A 27,256-nucleotide genomic window follows, 5' to 3' on the forward strand; every position below is an offset into this window, starting at 1 on the left:
CCACTCCGTCTGCTGTAGCGGCATCTAGCGGTCAGAAGTTCGAACAGCAGTTAAACAGCCAGACGGATAATCTCAGCGTCGTTGGTGCAGCGGATCAGATGTTAGACTGACCGCAGCGCGATCATACAGACACACACAGAATCTGCCTGTCTGTCGTTCTGTCTGCACGGATCCGCAGACGGTCAGCTGGTGAGCCGCACACAGACAGGACACGAGGCGGCCATGAACGCGGCGTGTTTCTGACAGCCTCCATCCGCATCCAGAGCGCAGCCGCTGCTTGTATCAGAGCGATCTGTGCTTTCAAAGCGGAGGAGGGGAGCACTGCAGCAGACATGCCGGGCCTGCTCCACATCACTCTGACCGGTGAGTCTCATTCTTTAATAATGTCTGATCTTTTTATTTCATGCAGCTATAATCACGGACCGCGACAGCATTTTGAGAACGATGGATATCCTACAACAAACACCCTCAATGAAAATATGAGGCTGACAGAATTCTTGGGAGACTTTGAAAACATCACAGACGAAGACGAAACTCACTACTGAGCGCCAAATGTGCGTTTTTTATTTAGTGCTGCAGGAAATAATAATAATAATAATAATAATAATAATAATAATAATAATAATAATAATAATAATAATAATAATAATAATAATAATAATAATAAATGAAATAAGGGTGTAACCAACAGCCTGGGCGAGATCTCCTTTAATGTATCGCTCAGGTTAAATCCTGCGAAGTGGATGCAGGCTGGCAGTGTGTAGGAGGCGCGCAGTGCACTTAAATCAGTGGACACACACTGCAGTGTTTGACACACACACACACACACACACACACACACACACACACACACACACACACACACACACACACACACACACACACACACACACACACAGAAGGCAGAACCAGCAGCACCAGACCAAAATCTCCTAGATATGTTTGATTCAGTTATTAACATGATCATATTTGTCATTTGACAAAAAATTGACTTTGATCAAATTCAATTTAGAAACAGAATAAATGTGAATTTAGAGTCACGATAAAAACCCGAATTGTTATTTTGTGGTGGCAGCTGCAGGAGAAAACCTGCCCATGTTTGAATTTCCAATATTTTTGCTTTTGTTGGATTCATTTTTGTCAGAAGACACATTGCAGCTTTTTTTTGTGAAATGTGGAGGTTCATCTTTGTGTCCGTGCTTAAAAAACTACAGGTATTATATGGCAGTTTGTTAAATAAGAAAGAATTCTTTATGGGGTTGGAAAGATTTGTGGGGTGGGCACAGGTCTTATAAGCTGATCTAAAGCTTAAAGCACGGAGGTTGATGGCTTAAGGCCAGTTCCCCGGGACATTATGTAGCCTGTAGAGTAAAAATGTCCACTATTAGATTTTATCTGCCATGTCAACTTAAACTGATGGCATCCAGCAGTTTTAAAAAAGCGTAACAACAAAAGTAAATATGAAAAAATTTGCCTATATCTGTTCAAACATCCATAAATATGGATTAATGGAGTGAAATACTAAACCTCTATTCAAATTTTGAATCAAATTACACTAATTAGTTAAAGATAGTATGCATCTTAAGAAAACTGACTTATAGTAAGTTAATGTTTTCATAGTGACATATTCCCAGAGCTATAGTACTGCTTGGCCTGTTTGTATTATTGGCAAAATACTTAATCACACAAACAAAAGTTAGATATTAGTAGATATGATTTATGGTCAGTCCTAGGTAGTTGCTAGGCATGTACAATTACATTTTTGTAGATTTAAATGAGATCTCATTAAAAACTGTTAAAATGAAAACGACAAGATGCTTTCATAGGGTGTTATAGGTGCTTAAATGCTATTAAACCAGTCATGTTAGATCCATGGTGAGAAGAAGGGAACATAGATAAAGATTTTGTGTATCATAGAATGATAACTCTAAGAATTAGCTTCCGAGATGGCAATATAGATAAAGCTAAAAACAAAAACAACAACCCAGAAACCTAAAGGCCTAGTACCATAGTGTAAAACAATTAGTTCCTAAAATTTTGGCATGGAGCACAGCATTTTTCTTTTATTATTAGAAAAATGAATTTTAGTTATATATCTTACTAGCATGCTAAGCTTTGATGAATTGTGTTATTACAATTAATGTGGTACATTAGCATCTCAGTTGGCTATATTCTCCAAAATGTAAAAAACTGTTCAAATTTACTCACATAAACAATCATGTAATTGAAAATGAATTTCAGTTTATTGCTAACGTTGATATTATAAAAACTAAATAGGCATGAACATAACGTTAGTTTGACCTGGTGTTCACTGCATCAAGATCCGGCCTGTATAAAATAAATTAGGCCACAGCTGTAAATTCTTCTTTAGTACAGTTTTTGCCAGCTCACAGCCATCCCATCACTCTGCAGCTACAGCATTTTAACTCACACGATAACAAAGTCCTGCCCAGTTGTTGTCTTCAAATCACAGTGGGCATAGTTACAGGACATATATTTATTCACAGGATGAGTCATCAGAAACTTTTATTTTTGCTCTCACAGCTATCTTATCCTCACAATGCAGCTGTTAAGACAAATGCAGTTCTCAACATTTCTTATTACACTAGAGTGATTTAAACAAATAATTGCACATCCTATCTATTTGTTATATTGTACCATGCAAGCTACATGCGATCATGATATACATACTACACACAGCAATACCTGGATGGTTTCTTAGCTTTAGGTTTGCTACATTAATCAAGAATGATGGTTGGTAATTTCTCACATCAATATTACATGCATGAGATCACATGTAATATAATCTATATATTTTTTTCTTATTATTCTTTAATTAGACATATAACACTGCTCTATTTCTTTAATTGTGGTCTAAATATTTAAGTTGATCGTGTTGCATGTAATTTGGGATGAACTGATTGGAGTACTGCTCCACATTTTAAGGAGCCAACTGAAGTGGTGCAGGGATCTGACCAGGATGCTGCCTGGTCAGATGGATGTTTTTCCGGCATGTCCTGCTGGTAGGAGCCTCTGAAGACCCAGGGTACATTAGAAAGATTACATCTCTCAGCCTCCAGATGAGATGAGGAAGTGTCTGGAGACAGTGACGTCTAAACATCTCTCCTTAGTCTGCTACCCTTGTGACTTGGATTCAGATAAATAGATGGAGCAGTGACTGAACTCTTTGTATATACCTTTGGGTAGATGGATTACTAATGCAGTACCAGTGTGAAGCGAAAAACTTGCAAACAAAAGCTGAGGCCTAAGACCAAATACTGATCAAATATTGATCTCTTAGCTCATTATAATTCATGAGCAAGGAGCCCTTGATGTCAGAGCATTCTTTTAGAAAGAAAAGAGTTGGTGCTTTAGAGCTTGCTCTTAGCTTCTCGACATGCAAACAGCTACTTTGAAAACAGGCCAGATCAAATGTTTGTGTTTCAGGGTTGGAAATGTGAAGGTGGTGCTGAAGGTCCTTAATTCTACTTGGTGGTTTAGCATTTGATTGTAAAAACACATCAGATTGCATAGAAATCTATTCGGTCTTTAAGTGATGACGTGACGAATCCTGCTTCCGGGCCTAAAGTAGTCTGCGTTTAATATGGCTTTTGTGTTGTTAACATGTTTAATGTTTTGTATTTTCTTCTATTTAATCTCAAAAAGCTCCTAAAAACAGTCAGTGATCACTGTTGACCTCACTCGGCTTTTATTACCCCTAATAATTTTAAAGTTTAGTTTTTAAAACTTTAAGATGTAAATACAGCCCAGCCCATGCAGCAGTGTATTAATGACTAACCTCGTATTATGGATGGATTATCTCAGTTGTTCTCCTGGCTGAAGTTTGGTCCGTTTACAGCATCCTGCCATGCTATTACATTTGTTCCTGACCAACGAGAATCCTCCCGTTAACTTTTATCGAGTGGAAAAAAGTTAGCGTGTTTATATTATGCTCACGTAGCTGTGTCGCTAGCGGTCACGTAGCACATCGTTATATACCAGCTAGCCAAACTTCAGTAACCCTACAAACGTCACTGCTGTTTAGTTTTCTGTCTTCATTTATGTTGGAAGTGATAACAGAGCTGTACGTTTGAATTTGTTTCCAAAATCCCTCAGTCAGGACATGCTATATTGTATTTAGATAGAAGCTAGCGAGCTAACTCCCTGCTAACTTCTAACTCCGTTAAATGTCATAAATTCCATTTTCATGGATGCCTGGATGTTAATCTCAGTTGCTACACCTGGTAGAGCAGAACACTGATCATTTTATTACAGATGAAAGACTTTAGACAGTTTTTCAACTCTCAGTGATGCCTTGATTTATGGACTTGCAGCGGAGTTTGAGCCCAGACACGGCTAGTGATGTCAGACTTAAAGACTGGATTGGAACACTGCTCTTGATCAAGTGTGTTCATTTATAAATAATGGTTCCTTACATCAAAAGCGGCCTTTGATAGCTTTGAGTGGTATAAATATGTAAAATCGTGCTTTTTTTGAAAACCAAAGATACCTTTAAACTTCAAATGCCAATTAATGTCCATTTTGTGAAGTCCCAATTAGACTATTAAAGGACAATAAAGCGTGGCGTGTGATCCCTCAGTCCTCTCAGTCACAACGTGTAGTTACAAAAAACCAAAGCATTCAGCTTGTGCCTAGTAGATGAATTCAAGGTGATTACGTCCATGTTTTTATATGATCTGTATGTAGCCACCTGGGGATATACCATGGTACCCATACTTATACACAGTTTATGATTTCAGCATTAAGTCTTTGTTGTTGTTAGAGGAGAGTTTAGTAGAAAGAACGTACTCTGATACTGACAGTGTTTGAGGCTTCAGTCATTCTGGCCTGAGGTTTTCACTTCTGCTGCATTAGCTCACTTGTACGATGTATATTCCTCTTGGGTATGTGGCATAATAATGCAGCATCTGTTCAGTAAGACTGAAAAGAATGCTGCATCAGTACCAACATAGCAAAATTTAAACTCACGAAGCACTGTTTTATATCTTTATGGCCAAATATTAATTGATCAGCGATGAATCAGGGAGTATCAGTTTTATATATGTTGTTTTTCTGCTGATTGTCTTAGGTTTTCCTGGAGAGCGTTAATTTTAACTAAATAAACTGCAACTCACATTATCTCAGGATAAAATAAGGACTGTTTCCTGTATGGATGCTTATGGATTCACCACAGTGTTGACTTGGGAATTTGGAAAGTACAAAGGAAAAATCCCAAAAGGTTGAATTTGTTCATCTGGACATAACGTTTTCAGTAGGAGAACGCTACGTTTTGTCACTCACCCAAGTGACTTCTTCAGTCACTTGGATTGCTTTAATAATAAGGAATTAAAGCGACAGAAACAGGGCTGTTCTCCTCTAGGTGATGAATCCCTCATCTCTCCCTCCTCCCATCTGTGGGGGACTGTGGGGTTGTGGTGTTGGGCTAGAGAGCTTAGCATGCTGCAGACATGTTTGAGATATGTTGTCTATGATATTGTAATCTGCTCACTTAGCCTTTGAGGTCAGACAGCCATCTGTGGTCTCAGACGGCTACATATGGGTGGTTACAGTGAGTGCTCCCCCTCCATTAGGGATTAGTGATGGATGCATAAGTGATGGATGCAGGAATTGGTCAATTTATATTAAAAAAAGACAGCTGGAGAAGTTAGCAATTAAACAACAAACGGATGAGCAGGTGATACTAGCAACCCTAAATGATGAAAAGGCACAATAGGGGTGTGTAACACATTTGGGAGACTGCTGTGCCTTCATTCTAAAATTAATTTATGAGCTCCTTATTAGCAGTTGCAGCTATAAGCTTGAGTTTATCTATAATTACTTACTAATAGCCAGCTACAGATGACTAACTGTGAATTAAAAACAAGAAACCAAGACAGTATTGTAATAAAAAGACACACAAACTAAACAGCTAAAATGTGTTCTTATTAACTGGTTCAGTAATGTGAAATAGTTACAACAATGGCTCTTGTTGCTCGACATCAATGTTCATCCGATTGGTCTCATGTACTGATCTGTGTTCATGTACACATTCTCTTTCCATTTCAGTTGTTTTTTAAAATTGTTTTCCATCACTGAAAGCTACCTTGCACAGTTTAGGCATCAGAACTACTCGGTTACGGTTAGAAAACACAACTGTTGATGCTTTTTGTTCTCCTCTGAAGATTTTCTATAGTCATGCTGACTGTAAACAGGACAATCTGTCAAATTGCCTTTTTTCTGACTGCTTTACCAAAGCCATTCATGACAGCTTATATACCATTTATAAACAGTACAGTATTCTATTATGCAGGTAGTGATAAACTGTAATTAAGCCCTAATTAGTGAACACTCAAATGAATAGTGAATCAATTAGCAAATGAAGGAATTAGTGCAGTAAGATGTCATGGGAGTCCGATAAGATACTGAGAGAAATTTAAATACAAAATGAAAGAGCTGTCACTGATGTTCCAAGCTCAGCAGTGAATATAACACTTCTTTGATTTGAGAGTTCTGTATTTAACAGTAAATTAAATCTCTTTAATGTGCAATAGAGTCTATAGAGTGCTCCTATCTCTGCTCTGCCCCTGGACTGCTGTTCTTCAAAGTGTGCTGAGTAACAAAACAAGGAGTGCTGCAATTCTGCATCGGGAATTAGTTAAACGGATTTCATCTGTCAGTTCATTTAATTCTAATTGTTTTTTTATAGTTTTTACTTTATTTTTTCATTGTGAGCCACTGTAAGTTTTTTTAAATTCAGCGTATAAGAGCAGATGATGTCCAGATGTTCAGAGCAGAGGATCGACAGCTGACAAGCTGTAATTGCAGCAAAACCTTCATAACAAGTTTTATTCCATCTGAGCCAGAAATGTGAACTTCAAACATGTGAAAATCACACTTTGTGTGTGTGTGTCTATCAGGAAAGCTTTAATTCACATATTTCCATTTTCCACCCTTTGTAGAGATTATGTTTGATTTGTTTCCTTAAATTCTGTTTTCTTTACACATTTTCTCAGTATACTATTAATCAGTGGCAGTTAGTTTCAGGCTATGCTACCGCTCCAGTGTGATTAACTGCAGTGGTACATTCTAGTATCAGCTCTAGTGTTTTTTTGCTTTCTTCCCTGTAGCTCTTCTGGCCAGCTGTGATGCCTTCAGGCTGGGTTCTTCCCACCGTGTAATTCCCCTCAATGCTCCGGCAGCTCATCTCTTCAGGGATGAAAGTCCAGCCAAGTCAAGTTTCATCCTGGAGTTAGTGAGAACCAAACGTCATTTGGTCCAGGAGTTAGTGCGAGCCCAGCCTCATTTGGTTCATGACATGGGTTGGCCAGAGATACATGAAACGTCACGCTCACAGACCAAGATGGAGTCAGCTAACTCATCTCAGTTGAGCGCACCACCATCTGCGAGTCAGGTGGCAAGAGCTCATGCAGCTGTGGATGACAACCTGGATGTGGAAGATGAGATGGAGGTGAGGGCACGTTGCTTTTGTGTTTTGTAACAGATTAACTGAAATCCTTTAGATGAATTACGGAGAGCCGAACTGGAAAATAGCCACGCAATTTAGTTTGGCCGTTTTGTCTTTGCTTATGTGAAAAAAATCTCATCTTTTCATTACTTGCAGTATGTTTTTTAAGTCTTGCACAAATAGTTACAACATGAAAAACATGGAGGCACCGCTGCTGCCCTTTAAATTACACTCTGTAGGAGCAGAAATCGTGTAAATAACAACATGAAATAATGATGAATCATTCCTTTGATCATTCTGAGCCCAGCTTTTTTATTTATTTATTTTTTTGTTTAATGCCAGTTTATCATCATTATTAAACCGGATTTTTTTGGAATCAAGGAAGAGAGGCTGAAAGGATAAATAGTTTTGAAAAGCTCTGAAACAATGTTGTATCCTTGCTTTCATTTAAGAAATATTTCTGCCTAGTTTGTCTAATTTCATCTGCTCATGTGGTTATTCTGCAGCTGATCATTTATTAGTTTCTCTCAGCGTGTCTGTATATCTGACCAAATATTTGTCTGCTTTCAGCGTATGGTTCATCTGGCAGTTCCACAAGATGCAGAAAGCTACACTGTAAATCCAGACTTCGCTGACCCAGAGGCGGAGCTTCTCAGCGGGCCAGGAGCTGGCGATTCTTCCCAGGAAGCTTCTGGGTTCTATGGAACAGATATGGAGGACAGAGACAGAGGAGAAGAGGGCCCAGAGGACCGAGAGAGAAGAGGAGGAGAAGACGAGTGGGAGAAAGAGGCAGGGGAGGAAAACGAGAGCAAGGGGAAAAAGGAAGACGAGAAGGGAAGAGCGAGAGACGATCAACATGTTTTGGATGCCTTTGAGGTCAACCACACAACACCAGATCTCGATGCTCTGATTGGTTAGTAAAAATCGTTTCCCTTATTAAAAACACATCCTCATGCAGCTTCTTTGTGTTTGGGATTTAGTTCTCTACCAAAGCCCGCTGTCATTCAGCAGGAAGTTGCATCTTCAGAGACTTTATTGTTATTCCACAGATGTCTGGGACCAAATGTTTGCCTGGGAAAAAACAATTTTAAATCAACATTTTTACAGACTGTGCTGCTCCACTTTGGTGGGCAAACATTATGTCTGCATCTCAAGCTGTTGTGGGAAGCGAGTTATGATACTGGTTCTTAAATATTGATTTTTGCCAAGGGTAAAAATTCAGTCTGGGTATATAGAAATGTGGGAAAGCACCTGAAGATACAACCAACTGCTGGAGAAGAAGAGATAAAGGCATAGCCTGTATGTAAAAGATGGGCATATTTTCTGGGTCTGAAAGAGATTTTTTTTCCAGGTTTACTTCAGGTATTTCACAAAGGATTTGAGGACTAATAATTTCTTCCTCATATTCAAAGTCAAATTTGCACAGTTCTTATACATATATATATATACATATATATATATATATATATACATATATATATATATATACATATATATACATACATATATATATATATATATATATATATATATATATATATATATATATATATATATATATATATATATATATAACCACTACGCTGGATAGCGTAGTGGTTAAACTACACGCCTTTGGAACAGAGGATCGCAAGTTCGATTCCTGCCTGGGGCGTCTGTATCCAGTAAGGGTCCTAAGGCTAGACCCCCTATGCTAAGCAAGCCTACCGCAGACATGAGCGAGACAGATAAATATGAAGGCATGCCGGCTCGGACGTCGCCCGGATCAACAAGGTCCGCGTCAGGTGTTGAGGAACCAGGGCACCCTGACGAAAAGTGGGCTACTGGAACAAGAAGGCATCGGTGGGCAAGGGACGAAAACAGGGCGTTGTTGGAATGCTACTACGCAAGTAACCCCGGCGGAAGGGGCTACATGAATAGGATGAGGGACCTATGGATTCTTCGATACCCAACATCCACAATGACGGCGAAACAACTAGTAGCTCAGTGTTCCAACATTCGAAAGAAGGGGCTGCTCTCACAGCTAGAGATTGACGAGGTACAACACAAATGCTACGGCAAGGAGGAGTCAGGACGCCAGGTCAGGGGGGAGATATCATCACCCCCACCCGAGATTGGGTACATAGCCCCAAGTGCGATAGGAGAAGGATCGTTGAGTGCGAGAGGAACTGACCTGAAAAATAGGATCATGGCCAAGCTTGAAACCTGGATCCCCCGTAGCCGGTTACCAAGATTACGTGAAGTACCCTCAGAAGGTCTGCTAGATGATGTTAATGCAGCACTACGGGCAATACCTACAACCACGATTACCGACACTAACAAGCTGATCTACAATACGGCAGCAGTGATCAGTGAGATGCTTGGCTACAAGTTGAACAGCCACAAGGGGCAGTACCCTCCATGGAGAAGGAGGCTAGAGGGCAAGATCAAAGTAGCACGGAGGGAGGTTAGCCAACTAACGGAGTTGCAGAAAGGTGCGACAAAGAAGGTGCCTAAGAAATACAGCAAGTTGTCCATACCTGAGGCCTTGGAAACTGCCAAGCAAAGACTCACAGCCTTGGCCAGCCGCTTGAGGAGGTACACCAGAGAGATAGAAGGCAGGAGAATAAACCAGCTGTTCTCCACAGAACCAGCAAAGGTGTACTCTCAGTGGCAAGGGAACAATAAGAGAACAGCACCACCAAGGCTGGAGACGGAGCAATACTGGAAGAGCATATGGGAGAAGGATGCAACCCATAACGGCAATGCTCAGTGGCTAGAGGATCTGAGGGCAGACCACAGCGACCTCCCTGAACAGGGTCCAGTAACCATCACAGTGGCAGATATCCAAGAAAGGGTCTCCAGTATGAAGAGTTGGACATCACCAGGGCCCGACATGGTTCACGCCTACTGGCTGAAGAAGCTGACTGCACTCCACGAGCGTCTGGCAGCACAAATGAACCAGCTGCTAGTTAACGAAAGACACCCAGAATGGCTAACTGAAGGCCGGACGGTCCTGATCCCCAAGGACCCCAAGAAGGGACCGGTCCCCTCCAACTACCGACCAATAACCTGCCTCAGTACTACATGGAAGCTCCTGTCAGGCATCATATCGGCTAAGATGAACAGGCACATGGGTCAATACATGAGCGGGACACAGAAAGGAATTGGCAAGAATACCAGAGGTGCAAAACACCAGCTACTGGTAGACAGAACAATCAGCCGAGACTGCAAGACCAGACTGACCAACCTGTGCACTGCCTGGATTGATTACAAGAAGGCCTATGACTCAATGCCCCACAGCTGGATACTGGAATGCCTAGAATTGTACAAGATCAATGGGACCCTAAGAGCCTTCATCAGGAACTCAATGGGGATGTGGCGTACAACACTAGAGGCCAACTCCAAGCCCATAGCACAAGTTACCATCAAGTGCGGGATCTACCAAGGAGATGCTCTGTCCCCACTGCTGTTCTGCATAGGCCTGAACCCCCTCAGTGAGATCATTAACAAGACTGGCTACGGATACCGACTACGGAACGGAGCAGTTGTCAGCCACCTCCTGTACATGGATGACATCAAGCTGTATGCCAAGAGTGAACGAGACATCGATTCACTGATCCACACTACCAGGCTATACAGCAATGACATTGGAATGTCGTTCGGACTGGAGAAGTGTAGTCGGATGGTAACAAAGAGAGGGAAGGTAGTCAGAACTGAGGGGATTGAACTACCAGAAGGCAACATTGCAGACATAGAGGACAGTTACAAGTACCTGGGGATCCCGCAGGCAAATGGGAACCATGAAGAGGCCGCTAGAAAGGCTGCAACCACCAAGTACCTGCAGAGGGTCAGGCAAGTCCTGAGGAGTCAGCTGAATGGTAAGAACAAGATCCGGGCCATCAACACATACGCCCTGCCCGTGATCAGGTACCCTGCTGGGGTAATAAGCTGGCCAAAGGAGGAGATAGAAGCCACTGACATAAAGACAAGAAAGCTCCTGACCATGCATGGAGGGTTTCACCCCAAGTCCAGCACCCTGAGGCTGTACGCTAAGCGGAAGGAAGGGGGCCGGGGACTGGTGAGTGTCAGCACCACAGTCCAGGATGAGACAAGGAACATCCAAGAATACATTGGGAAGATGGCCCCAACTGACCGAGTGCTCAGTGAATACCTCAGGCAGCAGAAACCCAAGAAAGAGGAGGGAGACGAGGAACCATCATGGAAGGACAGGCCCCTGCACGGTATGTACCACCGGCAGATAGAGGAGGTGGCTGATATCCAGAAATCCTACCAGTGGCTGGACAAAGCTGGACTGAAAGACAGCACAGAGGCACTAATCATGGCAGCACAAGAACAAGCTCTGAGTACAAGATCCATAGAGGCTGGGGTCTATCACACCAGGCAAGACCCCAGGTGCAGGCTGTGTAAAGATGCCCCAGAGACTATCCAGCACATAACAGCAGGGTGCAAGATGCTAGCAGGCAAGGCATACATGGAACGCCATAACCAAGTGGCCGGCATAGTGTACAGGAACATCTGTGCCGAGTATAACCTAGAAGTCCCGAGGTCAAAATGGGAGATGCCCCCAAGGGTGGTGGAGAATGACCGAGCTAAGATCCTGTGGGACTTCCAGATACAGACGGACAAAATGGTGGTGGCTAACCAACCGGACATAGTGGTGGTAGACAAACAGAAGAAGACGGCCGTAGGGATCGATGTAGCGGTTCCGAATGACAGCAATATCAGGAAGAAGGAACACGAGAAGCTGGAGAAATACCAAGGGCTCAGAGAAGAGCTCGAGAGGATGTGGAGGGTGAAGGTAACGGTGGTCCCCGTGGTAATCGGAGCACTAGGTGCGGTGACTCCCAAGCTAGGCGAGTGGCTCCAGCAGATCCCGGGAAAAACATCGGAGATCTCTGTCCAGAAGAGCGCAGTCCTGGGAACAGCTAAGATACTGCGCAGGACCCTCAAGCTCCCAGGCCTCTGGTAGAGGACCCGAGCTTGAAGGATAAACCGCCCGCAGGGGCGTGCTGGGTGTTTTTTTTATATATATATATATATATATATATATATTTGTGTTGTACCTCGTCAATCTCTATCTGTGAGAGGTAATCGGAGCACTAGGTGCGGTGACTCCCAAGCTAGGTGAGTGGCTCCAGCAGATCCCGGGAACAACATCGGAGATCTCTGTCCAGAAGAGCGCAGTCCTGGGAACAGCTAAGATACTGCGCAGGACCCTCAAGCTCTCAGGCCTCTGGTAGAGGACCCGAGCTTGAAGGATAAACCGCCCGCAGGGGCGTGCTGGGTGTTTTTTATATATATATATATATAAACATTTAACAACCGGCGTAATTAATTTTGTTCCTTTAACTGGTTCCGTATCTCCTGTGACTTTGTGTCTTTGATAAGCTGCCAAATCCTCAGCACTACAGACAGTGGACTCAAAGAAACAACATATGTTTGTGACATGTCTCAATGTGTCACACAGGCTACAGTCCATCTTTCAACCCCTCCTCCTCCGAGCAGTCCAGCATCTCCATCCCAGCAGAGGGACCTGATTCTGGGCCAGAGGAGCATCGCGCATCCCCCGTTCTAAAGGTGAGGATAGAGAAATTAACCTATTTATCTGTGTGAATGTAACTCAGACTGGTTATTAAGCTGGGTGGTTACCATAAACTTAATCATTTAACTGAACTTACAGATTCAGGAAAAGCAACAAAACAAGGACTAATGTGATATTTGCTATACAGGTGGGTCCTTTAGATAAAGAGCTGTGGGAAGCAGAGCGGGAAGAAGATTTCCTTTCTAGCGGATATGGAGGCCTTCGCTCCTCCATCACTACCACTACTAGCACATCAAGTGCTGCTGGAGATGCTGTAGGAACAGCCTCCCCAGAGACCGACACTGGCACAGACTTTGGGCTGCTGGGAAGTTATACAAAAGGTACACTAAAGCAGTTTCCTTGTTTTATGTTGTTCCCTGTTCCCCTGTGAGATATCAACGTTTGTTTCTGTAATGTTCTTTTATTTATGTACCCTTGTGCTTTGTATTTCCTGTTTACGTGGGATAAAATGTTTGTGCTACATCGGACATTTCAGGAAATCCAGCTATCGCCTGAAATTTTTTGATAGTGACGCTGTTTTTTATTCTTTTCTCTCTGTATGTTTATTGAGGCGTAACATTAATTAATAACAGATACAGATTTTCTGTATCTGTTATTAGAATAGTTTCTCTTGGGTATTATCAGTATGTTTTGGGGTAAATGTGATGTGGTCAGCAGTGTTTTTTTACCTTGGAACCGTCCCATGGATGCCATTTTTGCCCAGTCTCCTTCTTATTTTTGAATCATGAACTTTGAGGCAGGTGAGGCCTGCGGTTCTTTAGATGTTGCTTTGGGTTCTTTTGAGGATAAGTTGTTGATGCACTATTGGAGTTATATTTGTAGGCCAGTCAATCCTGGGAAGCTTTCTCTGTTTTTCCAGTGGTTCAGTGGAGTCCCCAAGAATTACAAATACGTTTTAAACCCTTTCCTGAGATATACAGTCCTGATCAAAATTTTAAGACCACTTGGAAAATGGCAAAAAATCATACTTTGCATTGTTGGGTCTTGGGTTTCAGGTAGAGCTTCAACATGCAACAAGAAGAAATGGGAGTGAGCCAAAACATTTTTGAGCATGAAATTTATTGAAAACAACGCTTAAACTGAAATGGGCTGTTTTACAGCTGATTTAGGACCACACCTCCAAAAAAAAACCCCCAAACCCCCCAAAACAAAAATCAAAGTTTAAGCCTTGTTTTCAATAAATTGCATGCTCAAAAAATGCTTTGTCTCACTCCCATTTCTTCTTGTTGCATGTTGAAGGTCAACTTAGAACCTTTTAAAAATCTGACCATGCAAAACATGATTTCTTGCCAATTTAATTCATTTTTCCTTTTTAAAGTTGGCATTTAAATGTGTGAATGACCTTGTGCAGCATTCAGTCAGTCATTCAGCAGAAAAGGTGTAAGCACAAGATAAGCTGTTAGCGGAGAAGATTGTAAACTACCAATAGTTAGAAAACTGCCACAAGAAATAAAAACAAAAAAGATTTAACGCAAAGGGATGATATTATTATTGTTATTAGTGATGTTTTCTGTCTGATCTTATATTTGTATTGAAACATTGTGTCTTAAAAGCCTAACCAGGGACAAAGTTGGCAAGTTAACTTTGGTTAGAAGGGGTATAGACACTGCATCTGTTACATTGTGTTTAAATGCATCAATGTTTGATAAACGGTCAAATCCTCTGTTTTATAAAAATATAAAATGCATACAAACTATAATCTTCTCAGGTCAGATGTTTGTGTGGACTACATAAGAAGTATTCTGATCAACAGATGTTATTGCTTTAAGATGGAGCCAGGACAGATGTTTAGCCTTATGTTGAAGTGAGGTAACCATCTGCTGACTGGCATTAAAATGATATCAATTCTCTTAAGGCTAAGAAGATACACGTATTTCACAAAATCAAACCATTCCTTGTATCCAGCACTCAGCAGGTTTGCTCTGGTGTCATTTAATTTAGGATGTCTATCATTTTTATTTGTTGTTAACTGTAATGACTAAAAGATGCAGCTTGTTCTAGAAGATCTGGTGAATTTGCCAGCAACATAAACCCAAATTGCACATTTAGAGGATTGAAAAGGTGTTAAAATGCTTGAGTGTAAACCACAGAGAAGCTTCTGTGTTTTTTATCTCTGCTGCCTTGGTTTTGTTTCTGCAGGTGAGACAGAGGATGAAGAGGCTGAGAGGGAGGAAGAGGAAGAGGAGGAGATAGGCCTCGTACACATAGGTGTATTTACCCACAATCCCACTGTACCAGAGGTTGGCTTGGCTCCCAGCAGAGAGCCTCTGCAGCCTAGTGTGGAGAAAGGTGAGTGTCCAGTAATAATCAGTATAAAGCTTCTCTAAGCCCCTCCCCTTAGAAGGATTTGTTCAGTGATAGCACAGCAGGTCTGTCAGTTCTTCAGTGTTATGATCATAGCAAGCCTGACTAAAGCAGGCAAATTGCCTCCTCTGTACCCAAGAATTTAGACCAAAAGACAGAAGTGACGAGGGGAAGGAGGAAAGATGGAAAAAGATGGAGCGTGAAGAAACAAGAATCAGACACATCATCCCACTCACTACTGATCCTTCCCCCACTATTGGGTTCACCGACCCATCCTGGAATTGGCTGGAAAAGACCACTCCTCTGGAGTCTCACAGGTCAGAGGTCAGGGGTGGTGGGGTCGCAGAGGTCCTACTACCAGACAGCGATCTCAAAGGAGTAGAGGTGACACACCAGGTAAACTTGCAGACAGTGGGAACAAACGACAAATATAAGTTATTTTTTCCGATCATAAAATTCTGGCATTTATAATGCTATTTTACTTTAAATCCAAATCTTTCAGGTAGTTTGTGTTGACTGGAGTGAGCTGACTGGACGAGGCTATGTCGTCCTCAACATGACACAAAACATCAACTGCGTGAGTACACCTCAACCTGACTTATGCATTAGTATGCATAAGATGATGCCATGATCGCCTTTTGGAATCAGAAGTAACCAAATTTGGATGAAAGAGGATTGGGCTAATAAAACCCTAGAATTTAAATTGCAAAATGTGGAGCACAGACTCTTTGGACCATCTGGATCTCACAGAAGACTTTACTGTTTATTTCAAAATTCCATTTAAAATGCTTTACAAAACACCAACACCACAAAATGATTGACAGTAGGGGTGCAACATACACAAAATTCACGGTTCGGTTCGATACTTTGGTGTCACGGTTCGATATTTTATTGATACAAAAAATGTTCATGCCTTTTTAATTTGTCATTTATTAAAATTATAAATATATATTTTAACTCAAAAGTACAGTTTTTAAATTTAATGTTGCTGAAAAAAGAAAATAATAAAAAAAATAAATCTATCTGATCGAGAAATCACTCATCTTTGGAAAGGAGAGTTTATTACAGAGAAATGGCTCTTTCCAAAATAAAAGCTATACTATACGCTTCTTCTGGGCTATATTCTCAGCAGCATATTAAACATAGCAGGTCCCCATAAGGAGAATCCTGTGCTAACGGCTGTCTAAATGACTCGGGTAAAGTTTGTAGCATGCGTGCTTGTTGTTTTTGTCTGCTTCCACTTTGCACTACAATGATGTGAGCGTAAATGCGCAGTCATATTCATTGTGTTCCCACTAGTGCTGTCAGCCTTAATCTGAAATGACGTTAACGCCACAACACGGCAAATCTCCGTTAACGAGCTACCGCGGATCCCACCCATGTAATTGAGCATTGCGTGGCACATCCGACATACTGTTTTACTTTTGTCCATGACGCGCTTACCTTCATGGTCATACTTCACATGAAGACCAAAATAGTTCCAAAGGCCAGATCTGAATGAGGGTGGGGGAGGTTCAATTTGCCATGTTGCAACGAGCTTAGCTTCTGTCTTGCTAGCTTGTGCTGCGCTCAGTGGATCTGCGCTTGACAGTGCAGTCTAGGCGGAGTAGTCGAACGCAGATTCACTGAGCTCTCAACACAGACAGCATTGTCAGAAGGAAAGTTGATAAAATAAATTAAAAATTTTGTTTGATAGATATGCATACCGAACCGAAAGCACTGTATCGAACGGTTCAATATCGATACGTTGCACCCCTAATTGACAGATGCAGTTTTGTGACTCAGTTCTCTTTTTGGAGCCAGCCTCATGTGGCCATTAGAGGACCTGCACCTGAAGCGGTTCCTCTAATGCCCCTTTGTTCAGTCAGGGGTCATTTTTAGGGGTTAACTGCCACGTCAGTGATGTTTATCAATCTGTTACAGTTTCTGAAAAACTACAGACACAGAAACATCCCTACAGTGTTTGGAACTGATCTGCAGTTATGCAATTGTATGAAGGTGAAATTAAAGTTTAGCTGGCTAAATTCACTTCGTTACATGGCGACTTTGTACATCTGTAGTGGTTAGAGATGGATCTGAATCCTGTGCACACGATAAGTATAAACTTTATTTCATGACATTTTTTTAAACATTCAGGAATACGTTTAACCCCATCTGCACTGCTGAGTGCATGGACTGCTACTTAGAAAATGTCTATTGTCTATTTGTCTATTAGTCTAACGTCTGGTTAGTAATGATAACACTATGTCTAATAGTAATATTTAATATCAGAATATTTACTTGTAATTCTTTCAGTTCTTACTATTATAAGTACATATAATACCAATTTTTTCAGCAGTCTGATTCCGTTTCAGCAAATTAGTTTAAGAAAATTCAGTGCAGTTGATCTTGGAGATAGCTGTGACCAGCTGTGGTTTGGGCACACAGTTTTGCTTTTACACGACAATAAACCACTAAAATCTGTTTGCAAGCAGACCGAGACACTCATTCTCAGGTGGTCTGTTTGGTCTGAACCAGTCCAAACAGGTCAGATACAGTGGGGCAAAAAAGTATTTAGTCAGCCACCGATTGTGCAAGTTCCCCCACCTAAAATGATGACAGAGGTCAGTAATTTGCACCAGAGGTACACTTCAACTGTGAGAGACAGAATGTGAAAAAAAAAAAAAAAAAAAAATCCATGAATCCACATGGTAGGATTTGTAAAGAATTTATTCGTAAATCAGGGTGGAAAATAAGTATTTGGTCAATAACAAAAATACAACTCAATACTTTGTAACATAACCTTTGTTGGCAATAACAGAGGTCAAACGTTTACTATAGGTCTTGACCAGGTTTGCACACACAGTAGCTGGTATTTTGGCCCATTCCTCCATGCAGATCTTCTCGAGAGCAGTGATGTTTTGGGGCTGTCGCCGAGCAACACGGACTTTCAATTCCCGCCACAGATTTTCTATGGGGTTGAGGTCTGGAGACTGGCTAGGCCACTCCAGGACTTTCAAATGCTTCTTACGGAGCCACTCCTTTGTTGCCCGGGCGGTGTGTTTTGGATCATTGTCATGTTGGAAGACCCAGCCTCGTTTCATCGTCAAAGTTCTCACTGATGGAAGGAGGTTTTGGCTCAAAATCTCACGATACATGGCCCCATTCATTCTGTCCTTGACACAGATCAGTCGTCCTGTCCCCTTGGCAGAAAAACAGCCCCATAGCATGATGTTTCCACCCCCATGCTTCACAGTAGGTATGGTGTTCTTGGGATGCAACTCAGTATTCTTCTTCCTCCAAACACGACGAGTTGAGTTTATACCAAAAAGTTCTACTTTGGTTTCATCTGACCACATGACATTCTCCCAATCCTCTGCTGTATCATCCATGTGCTCTCTGGCAAACTTCAGACGGGCCTGGACATGCACTGGCTTCAGCAGCGGAACACGTCTGGCACTGCGGGATTTGATTCCCTGCCGTTGTAGTGTGTTACTGATGGTGACCTTTGTTACTTTGGTCCCAGCTCTCTGCAGGTCATTCACCAGGTCCCCCCGTGTGGTTCTGGGATCTTTGCTCACCGTTCTCATGATCATTTTGACCCCACGGGATGAGATCTCGCGTGGAGCCCCAGATCGAGGGAGATTATCAGTGGTCTTGTATGTCTTCCATTTTCTGATGATTGCTCCCACAGTTGATTTTTTCACACCAAGCTGCTTGCCTATTGTAGATTCACTCTTCCCAGTCTGGTGCAGGTCTACAATACTTTTCCTGGTGTCCTTCGAAAGCTCTTTGGTCTTGGCCATGGCGGAGTTTGGAGTCTGACTGTTTGAGGCTGTGGACAGGTGTCTTTTATACAGATGATGAGTTCAAACAGGTGCCATTCATACAGGTAACGAGTGGGGGACAGAAAAGCTTCTTACAGAAGACGTTACAGGTCTGTGAGAGCCAGAGATTTTCCTTGTTTGAGGTGACCAAATACTTATTTTCCACCCTTATTTACGAATAAATTCTTTACAAATCCTACCATGTGAATTCATGGATTTTTTTTTCACATTCTGTCTCTCACAGTTGAAGTGTACCTCTGGTGCAAATTACTGACCTCTGTCATCATTTTAAGAGGGGGAACTTGCACAATCGGTGGCTGACTAAATACTTTTTTGCCCCACTGTATATGAACACAATTTTGAAGCCAATTATTCATCCTAGAACCAGCACACGCAGCTGTGATGTGTCCTTCTTTGAAGAAGGAGCCAGACTTTTCTCTCCCACTGCAGTAGCAAACATCAGGTGGAGGAGTGCTGTAGAGCTCTAAAACCCGGACTGCTGGGGGCTGCTTGTATTTGTGTGTGTCGGTGAACGAACATCTGTCCATGGCACCAACACAAACCCTCACCACCAATGCAGTAGTTGTTGGCACAGAAACAGGGATGGAGTCAAAGCTGAGCTACTGCAGTTTAACTTCTTTTATCCTGTTTCCTCACCTTTGTGTGTGTATGTGTGCGTGTGTGTACGTGTGTGTGTCTGTGTGTTACAGGAGGATTTCCGTTTAGACCAGGGTGTGCGGTTGTTGACGACTATAGAGCGAGTGTTTGCTCGGAGAATGAGTAGCCCTGAGGGAACATGGGTAATCTACCTCAGCAAGCCTACACACCAGCAACACCAGCTGCTGATGAACGTGGCATCTGTGCATGGTACACCCACCTACACACCTACCCACACACACAAACACAAACAGACACACACACACACGTACACATGTACCTTAAAATGCAGAGAAAATAGTAAAACACAATAAGTACAAACAAAAATGTTTTTAACTGTTAAACTGGAACACATAGCACACAGCATCAGCATCCCTATTTATAGCCAATAGGGGGAAGAAAGACTTGTTTCCTAGTCAACAAAATACAACATTAAAATTACAAAAAAAAAAGACAAAAACTACAAAATCTGATGTAATTATAAAATAAAAGTACTCACTGTGCTGTAAAATGTCATGTGTGACAGATATTATGTTAGCTTTAACTGCTTTATACTGAATGAGGTGCATTAAAAGATTCTGGAGTCAAAAATCAAAAACGTCCCTGACTTCTATTTGGCCTGTTGTCCTTTAGGCTATGTGTTTGTGCACAGCTTCCAGCACTGCTGGATCAGGCCAAGTAAATCCTTTTTTTGATGATTCGACCATGGGTATCAACTTCATGCTAACGACAACATCAAAACCTCTGTCAAACTGACCTGAACTTCCGGTTGGGGATTATCTGTGATGAATAGAGTTGGATCTCTGGCTACAACTCACAACAAGGGTCATAATTACAAATCTGAACAGGAGCATACTTGTCATTTTTTATATGCTCAAGCAAAAAAGTAGTTAGTCTGAGATATTAAACCCAACAGAGGATCCCTGTTACTGATTTGAGTGCACAAGCATATTAATATTCATCCATGTAGCTTGTCCAGACTGCAGTGGCTGCTGGCAGCTGTGTGACAACAATGTGCAGACAGACATGAAACAATAAAAACATTCAGCACAAATAAAAATGTATCAACAGAAGTTATCCCAGTCTTCATACTTCAACTCTGAACCAATGGTGCACCCTGAAATATTCAGTTGTGATCAGGGGTCTCAAGCAGTTTCTTTGTTCTTTGGATAAAAATAGATGGTCTGCTGTCACATTAAGTTAATTTTCAGCCTCTTTCAGGGTGTGTTATCTGAAAGCCTTCACAAATCAAACAGTTGCAAATGTCAGGCTTCAGTATCAGACAAAGAAACATGATATAAAGAGATCCTTTAAATGAGGCATTTGATTCAGTTCTGACCCAAAGAAGAGTTTAGGAGCTTCTCAGTAACACACATATTCAAGCACACACAAGCACTATGTTGGCTCAAAGGACTGTGTCTGACAAGATATGTTTTTTTATCCAGGAGTGATCCCGACCAAAGACATGCTGGGCATGCTGGCAGAGATCAAGACATGTCTGACTGAGGTACAACATCTAGAAACTTTTTAAATTTGTTGCAGCACTCTCCAGCAAATCAGATTCAAACATTTCTGCTAAGATACTGAAGAGAACACAGTGAACGTGTGTGAAATGAAATGGAAAAAAATGCACCTCTTTCTGTGACAAATCGTCGGTATGTCACACTTTTGGCCACCCAACACGTCTCTTTGTTACGCGTTCGGAAACGGCAGGAAACATGAGAACCGTTTGGAATGAATCTACACATGTACGTGGGTTACTGGTTCTATTGTATTCCATCCACAATCCTGCGTGGTTCATAGGGCCACCTCGGGACTTGATAAATCATCGGTATGTTATATGTCGGGATTGAGAATGGCCTGGTATTTCTTACAATATAAGCCCAAACATTCATGCTGACAGATTTCTTTTATTTAATACTATAGCATTTCTTTTTCAAGTGGAAAAACTGAGACATGCGCTTCTTTTTCCTATATTAAACCCCTAAAGCCTGAAATCTGAAATAATTCTGCTCCATATTATATTTGCTACATCTGGAATTTTGTTTAAATTGCTTAAAAATATATTGTGCCTTTTAGTTAAGTTTTTCAGGGGGGAAAAAGTCACACTGATCTTGTAGAAGTCTCAAAAACTCACAGAAAATTGTATGTGTCAAATATGACACACTAGGCATTAAGGAGTTAAGATAACTTAGGGAGTAAATGTGCAGTTACACTGCTGTTTACTGACAAAAAAGGGGAACTTTCACTGGTCCACTTAAGAGCAAGGTGAGCTGTCACAGTGTGAAACGGGTTTGACATGAGTTTAAACTAATGGTTGATTGTTGTGCATGCGTACCTTTTCAGGTGGGCGTCCAGAACTACAGTGCTGCCAGCAACTGCCCGTCTCGGCCCAGTCACACACGCAGTGACTACGGCAAGCTGTTTGTGGTTCTGGTTATCATCGGCTCCATCTGCATGGTAATCATCACATCTGGATTCATATACATCTGCTGGCAGAGACGGCTCCCTGCAACGAAAACTGCGGTAAGCACAAACACAAACCATCGCCATGCGCTAACTGTGGCCCGTGCTGATGTGCAGCTGTGCTGTCAAGTGTTTAAGACCACAGATGTTTGTCAGTGTTTACAGTATATATATATTATACCCTCTATACTTAAGTAACTTAACCTAATGTAATATGGTGTCTTGGAAGTTTAATTAACAAAGTCTGCAGACACGGTCAGCGGTAATCAACACCTTCCTTTTTTCTCATGCACACGAGAGAGAGAAGCGCCTTCAGCAGGGCGCTGGTACACAGTCTCTAAAGACGAATAGCACAGCACTTCTTTAAACACAGTTCAGACCAAATTAAAATAAAATAAATACATTTTAAAGGACATTAATTGAAATGTGCTTTCAGAAAGCTGATTTCAGTAAATAATCCATCCATTGGTGATGGGTTTTTATGTAGCGTGCAGGTTGTCCAAATCCAAATATAATATTACTAATAATATGAAAACATTATCATAATTGTATAGGTTTTAACAGTAAAATAACGATGTACTAATTTAAATGTATTAATGTGGTTAGCTTTCATATATTGTGACCAGAATGAAGGAGTTAGATCAAACATATGATGTTGGAAACATGGATCATGGTTAGGGATGATATTCATCTTAGTTTAGGTTTTGTTAAATCCCTCTAGCCTGTGTTTAGGGCTGAGGTGTATCAACGTTTCTTTGAGGTGTTCTTACTTTGCCAGACTTTTCATTGGTTTCCTCTCATTCATTTTATTTTTTGCTGCTGAGTTCATGAGAGATGAAGGTATTCATGTCTCTGAGCTGCTGCACTGGATAAATGGATTACTCTTTATAAATCTTTTGCTCCTTCTTTTCCACACAGTTTCGTGCTGAGGAGCTTCACTTTGTGGTGAACGGTTGCCATGATAACCCAACACTGGATGTGACTAATGATGGCCAGCCTGAGATGCAGGAAAAGAAGCCAAGTACCAATGGGCTTGCAGGAGGAGGAGCAGGAGGAGGAGGAGGAGGAGACAGAGGTGGGGAGGAGAGCAGTCGATGGCAGGTGATTGGAAGACTAATTGAGGGATAAAAAAAAAGATGAAGAGATGGATGAGTAAATAATGAGTAAATGAGTTACTGCTAAAGCTTCCTTTTTGAGAAAACTAAACTAAACAAAAATACATTCTGCCTGGCAACGGCATGAAGACACTAATCTTTTTTTTTTTTTTTAGGTATTTGTCAATCAAGCAGCCACAGAGGAGGAGGAAGAAGAGCAGGACACACATCTCTGATTGATGAAGACGATTCTTTTATATACAGCTTATGAGAGGAAGCCCTGAGGAAGGAAGAAGATAATGAAAGAGGATGGGGAGATGGTGGCAGAAGAAAAATAATACAAATGTTTTTGATGGAGAGAACAAAGAAAGAAAGGAGAAATAAGGGAGAGAAAAGGAAGACGCTGATGGTAATAAAGTGTTGCCCAGTCAGCTGAGCTAAGACTGAGGCTAGGGGGAGTAGAGGAGGAGTCACTGACGTCATGTTTGAGATTAGACACTGAATTCACGTAGAGTCATGAGTCTCTCTGAGATCTCAGCTTTTAAAACAATCAACAGAGTGTGATTGACAAAGCTGAAATTTCATTAAAAGATTAAACTCCTGTTGGATAGGTTAATAATGCCATCACGCCATAGAAATGCCTGTGTTTAGTGTGCCTTACGCTGCTACCTTTTTGTACAGTGGCTGCATGGGACAGATTAAAAGCAAACTCTGCACAAGTCATAACTTACAGCATCATTTTACAACCCTAATGTTTGAATGTCAACGCTGTGGCACCGTTTTGTGTCACAAATCATTAGACAGAATGGCCCACTGTTTCCCTAACTGTGAAAGTAATCGAAATATTAAAGGTTTACTATGAATTGTGGTAAAACTGAATATATTTAGGTAAGTTACAGGTCAGTATTTTATATATAAGATGTAATGATTTTATAAATATGATATATTAGTTCAGGGTAAAGTAACCAACAGTGTATGAAGTTGACAAAATTACCACCAGTAGAAAAATGCCACTCCTCATATACTTTTTCCCCTTATTGTTTGTCATATCTGTAGAGACTGTCCATATTAAACACAGCCGAAGTTTGAAATAATGAGCTCATAGTCTGAAGCTCAGGCTTTGACGGGCTTGAAACGCAAGTTTTACAAAAGGATTTTTTCCACTCTCTTGCCTTGCTGATGTCAGCACTGCACCGATGTCCTGGCACAACCAGAGCCACGGCCCGACCTCCTGTAGGAGGCGGGGCTTTGAAGTCTGTTTGCAGAAACCAGCAAGTACCAACCAATCAGAAAAATGAAAGCAATTAAAACAGGTTCACACAGAATTTTTCATAATAATAATGTTTCATAATCTTCTAAGAGATATTGTGAATTAATTTAGGACTAGGGCTGTTCGATATAACGATATATATCGGATGACGATATAAAAATGTCTATCGTTTCATTTTACGCTATCGTTTGTTTCGTGGTGTCGCAAAATGAACTGTTTACAGCAATATTTTTTCATTGTTTTGATGGTCACTGTAGTGGCTATATTATTTTCCTAAAGTTCTCTCTTTCTCTTATATTTAATATAACCACACTATGGACAGACAAGCGCCTGTTTTTATGCGTTGTGGTTAGCAACAAAGACAGTAACACCATCGCGTGTCCTCTTGTTTATGTTCCACATAAACCTTTCACAATAAAGCTCAAGATCCTGTTGAGACTTTTCAAAATAAACTGAACCAAGTGAAAGAGCAGATTTTTACGGATGAGAAGTAAAAAAGAGCCGCCAGGTGCTAAAAAATAAACCTTAGACTCAAATGTTAGAACAGGCTTTTATTACACAGCACGCCTAATAAATACTCACAAAGAAAGCCGTTACAACTTATGTCTAAAAATGTATTGTTTCATGCATCTGTTAAAACACTCGACTCCAGCTACATGACGCGCAGCTGGAAACACTTCCCGCAAGTTGAGCTGCCCGAGATTCACAGAAGTTACATTTTTGTGATTTATATCGTTATCGGATGATAGAATTCTTATATCGGGATATGAGATTTTGGTCATATCGCACAGTCCTATTTAGGACTTAAAGTCACTATGGGTTACAGTTAGTGCTTGCTGTTAAACTCTATATTCGGACATCACTGACAGCAGAAAGAAAGTCCCAATACCAGTGCAGCCAATCAAATCATCAACAATTAGATGATAAGGTGTGACAGCAGCGACTCCTCTAAGCTACTCCTCTGGATTACTGATGAGAAAGTAAAGCCTGTAGCAACTTTGAAAGTGAGGTTTTGGCACTTTATTGATTCCTCTTGGAAGTAGTGACTATCATCGTTGAAATGCTGCATCATGTTAAACGTCTTACATACAGTGATTCAAATATCTCTATTTTGCTTATAGGAATGGTTGTAACTGCTGAGGATGTTTACTCTGCACTCTCAAACATGTCATGTGATCGCTGTACTTGTGTGCTGCTAGCCTTATATGCTGTTTTTCTCCCCCAATAGTGCTCTAATGGCTGCTGTATGCTCCTGGCTAAGTCTTGAGGCTATGACACATGGGCAACATTTAGATGTCAAAAGCATGAAATATATAGATAGTTACAGTGTTAAAGTCGAGTCACCAGACCCAAGTCGAGCCCCAGGTGTTCAGTATTATGGTGTTAAACATTAAAGTCAGAGTTACGTTTAAGTCACAAATGGAACGACTACAGTATACACAGGGCACACAGGAGTAACAGTTTGAGTTCCAACTCAGTAAAAACACGTCTGCAGTGTTATCATCACTCCAAACTTGTCCCATTTACTTTATTCAGGGCTTATAAGATTGAGTTAGCATGGCCATTGTCTGACTTTAAAGGAGTCACCTCAATACACGTATGACTAACATTTAAGTTCAAATTCATTCATAAAGGATCAAAATTAGAATTAGCAGAGGTTACAAGTCCACGGCCCAATTAATAAAACACTGACTCGCTATCACTGTGATGACACAGATCAGGCGGAACTAAAACATGCTCACTGACTCATTGCTGTAGTTGCCCATCTTCATTTTCATCAAGATGCTGCCTGTTTTATCTCTTACTCTGACTTTTCTTGATGCATCAGTACTGTACATGGCTTCACTCAAACCCACACGGATTAATATGCACCATGTCAGCTAAGCAGTATTTATGGAGCGCTGAGGACACATGCAGAGATGGAGAACGATCATGAATACATTAAATGGTTGCCCGCAGTGTGGATTATGTGGTTGTCAAGCACAAGATAGCTAGGGTGGAGACTACCGAAAGTGTGCACTACACAGAAGAAATCCAAATGGAGCTTTATCATTCTGTTTAATATCAGGCAAAGCACAAAATACAGGCAGGCTCTTTGTTGTTATATAGATGAGCATGTAGCTTTCAGCCCTGCAGTAAGCATCAGTATAACAAAACATACAGCTGGCGTTGCTGAGAAACTTTAATTTAGACAAATTTTGTTGCTTGAAGTGATCGTTTAACAAATTCTGCTTCTTCACATTTTTGATTTTATACGTTTTTGTTTTTAGGTTCTGATGGCAAGCGTGTGGATAGTTAACAGTGCCAGCACAAGTTCAGTTGTAGCAAAAAACAAATGAGCCCTTAGTTTGTATAAAGAGTTTGTTGATATGATTTTAAATCAATATGTAAACTTTTCTTTTTTTTTTACTTTTCATTCATTATTTTGAAATATTTTATTTTTAATTTAAAAAAGTTTTTTTCTATGTCTGTTTGTTTGCATTTACACAAACATATGGTTTCACATTTTTGGTTGTCATTGTAATAATTGTGTCAAATAAAGTTTGAAGAAGATGGGATACTGTGGTTTGTCACCTCCCAATTGTAAGT

General features: G+C 41.1%; 1 protein-coding gene and 1 long non-coding RNA gene across 2 annotated transcripts; one reads left to right on the forward strand and one right to left on the reverse strand.

Moving 5' to 3' along the window:
- Positions 1 to 43: 43 nt before the first annotated feature.
- On the forward strand, positions 44 to 27,225 carry podxl2 (podocalyxin-like 2). Its single transcript, XM_026167262.2, has 13 exons — positions 44 to 363; positions 7,128 to 7,468; positions 8,036 to 8,378; positions 12,936 to 13,045; positions 13,198 to 13,390; positions 15,210 to 15,359; positions 15,514 to 15,770; positions 15,877 to 15,951; positions 19,891 to 20,047; positions 21,283 to 21,344; positions 22,184 to 22,363; positions 23,222 to 23,404; positions 23,574 to 27,225. Exons 1-13 carry the CDS (start codon positions 333 to 335, stop codon positions 23,631 to 23,633), a joined length of 2,142 nt encoding a protein of 713 aa, XP_026023047.1. The 5' UTR covers positions 44 to 332; the 3' UTR covers positions 23,634 to 27,225.
- Positions 6,693 to 22,310, reverse strand: LOC145428673 (uncharacterized). Its single transcript, XR_013908987.1, has 3 exons — positions 22,176 to 22,310; positions 15,611 to 15,775; positions 6,693 to 8,163 (listed from the first exon to the last, which is right to left on the reverse strand). It is a non-coding gene; the product is annotated as an uncharacterized LOC145428673 (long non-coding RNA).
- Positions 27,226 to 27,256: the final 31 nt, after the last annotated feature.

Source organism: Astatotilapia calliptera, chromosome 5, assembly GCF_964374335.1.
Source record: "Astatotilapia calliptera chromosome 5, fAstCal68.1, whole genome shotgun sequence".
NCBI classification, from domain to species: domain Eukaryota; kingdom Metazoa; phylum Chordata; class Actinopteri; order Cichliformes; family Cichlidae; genus Astatotilapia; species Astatotilapia calliptera.

Excerpts from the sequence above, each read along its gene's own strand:
- podxl2 (XM_026167262.2), top strand. The coding sequence starts at position 333 with ATGCCGGGCCTGCTCCACATCACTCTGACCG. Across the intron at positions 13,391-15,209 it reads GCTGGGAAGTTATACAAAAG|GTGAGACAGAGGATGAAGAG; the intron begins GTACACTAAAGC and ends TTGTTTCTGCAG. Across the intron at positions 15,771-15,876 it reads GAGTAGAGGTGACACACCAG|GTAGTTTGTGTTGACTGGAG; the intron begins GTAAACTTGCAG and ends CAAATCTTTCAG.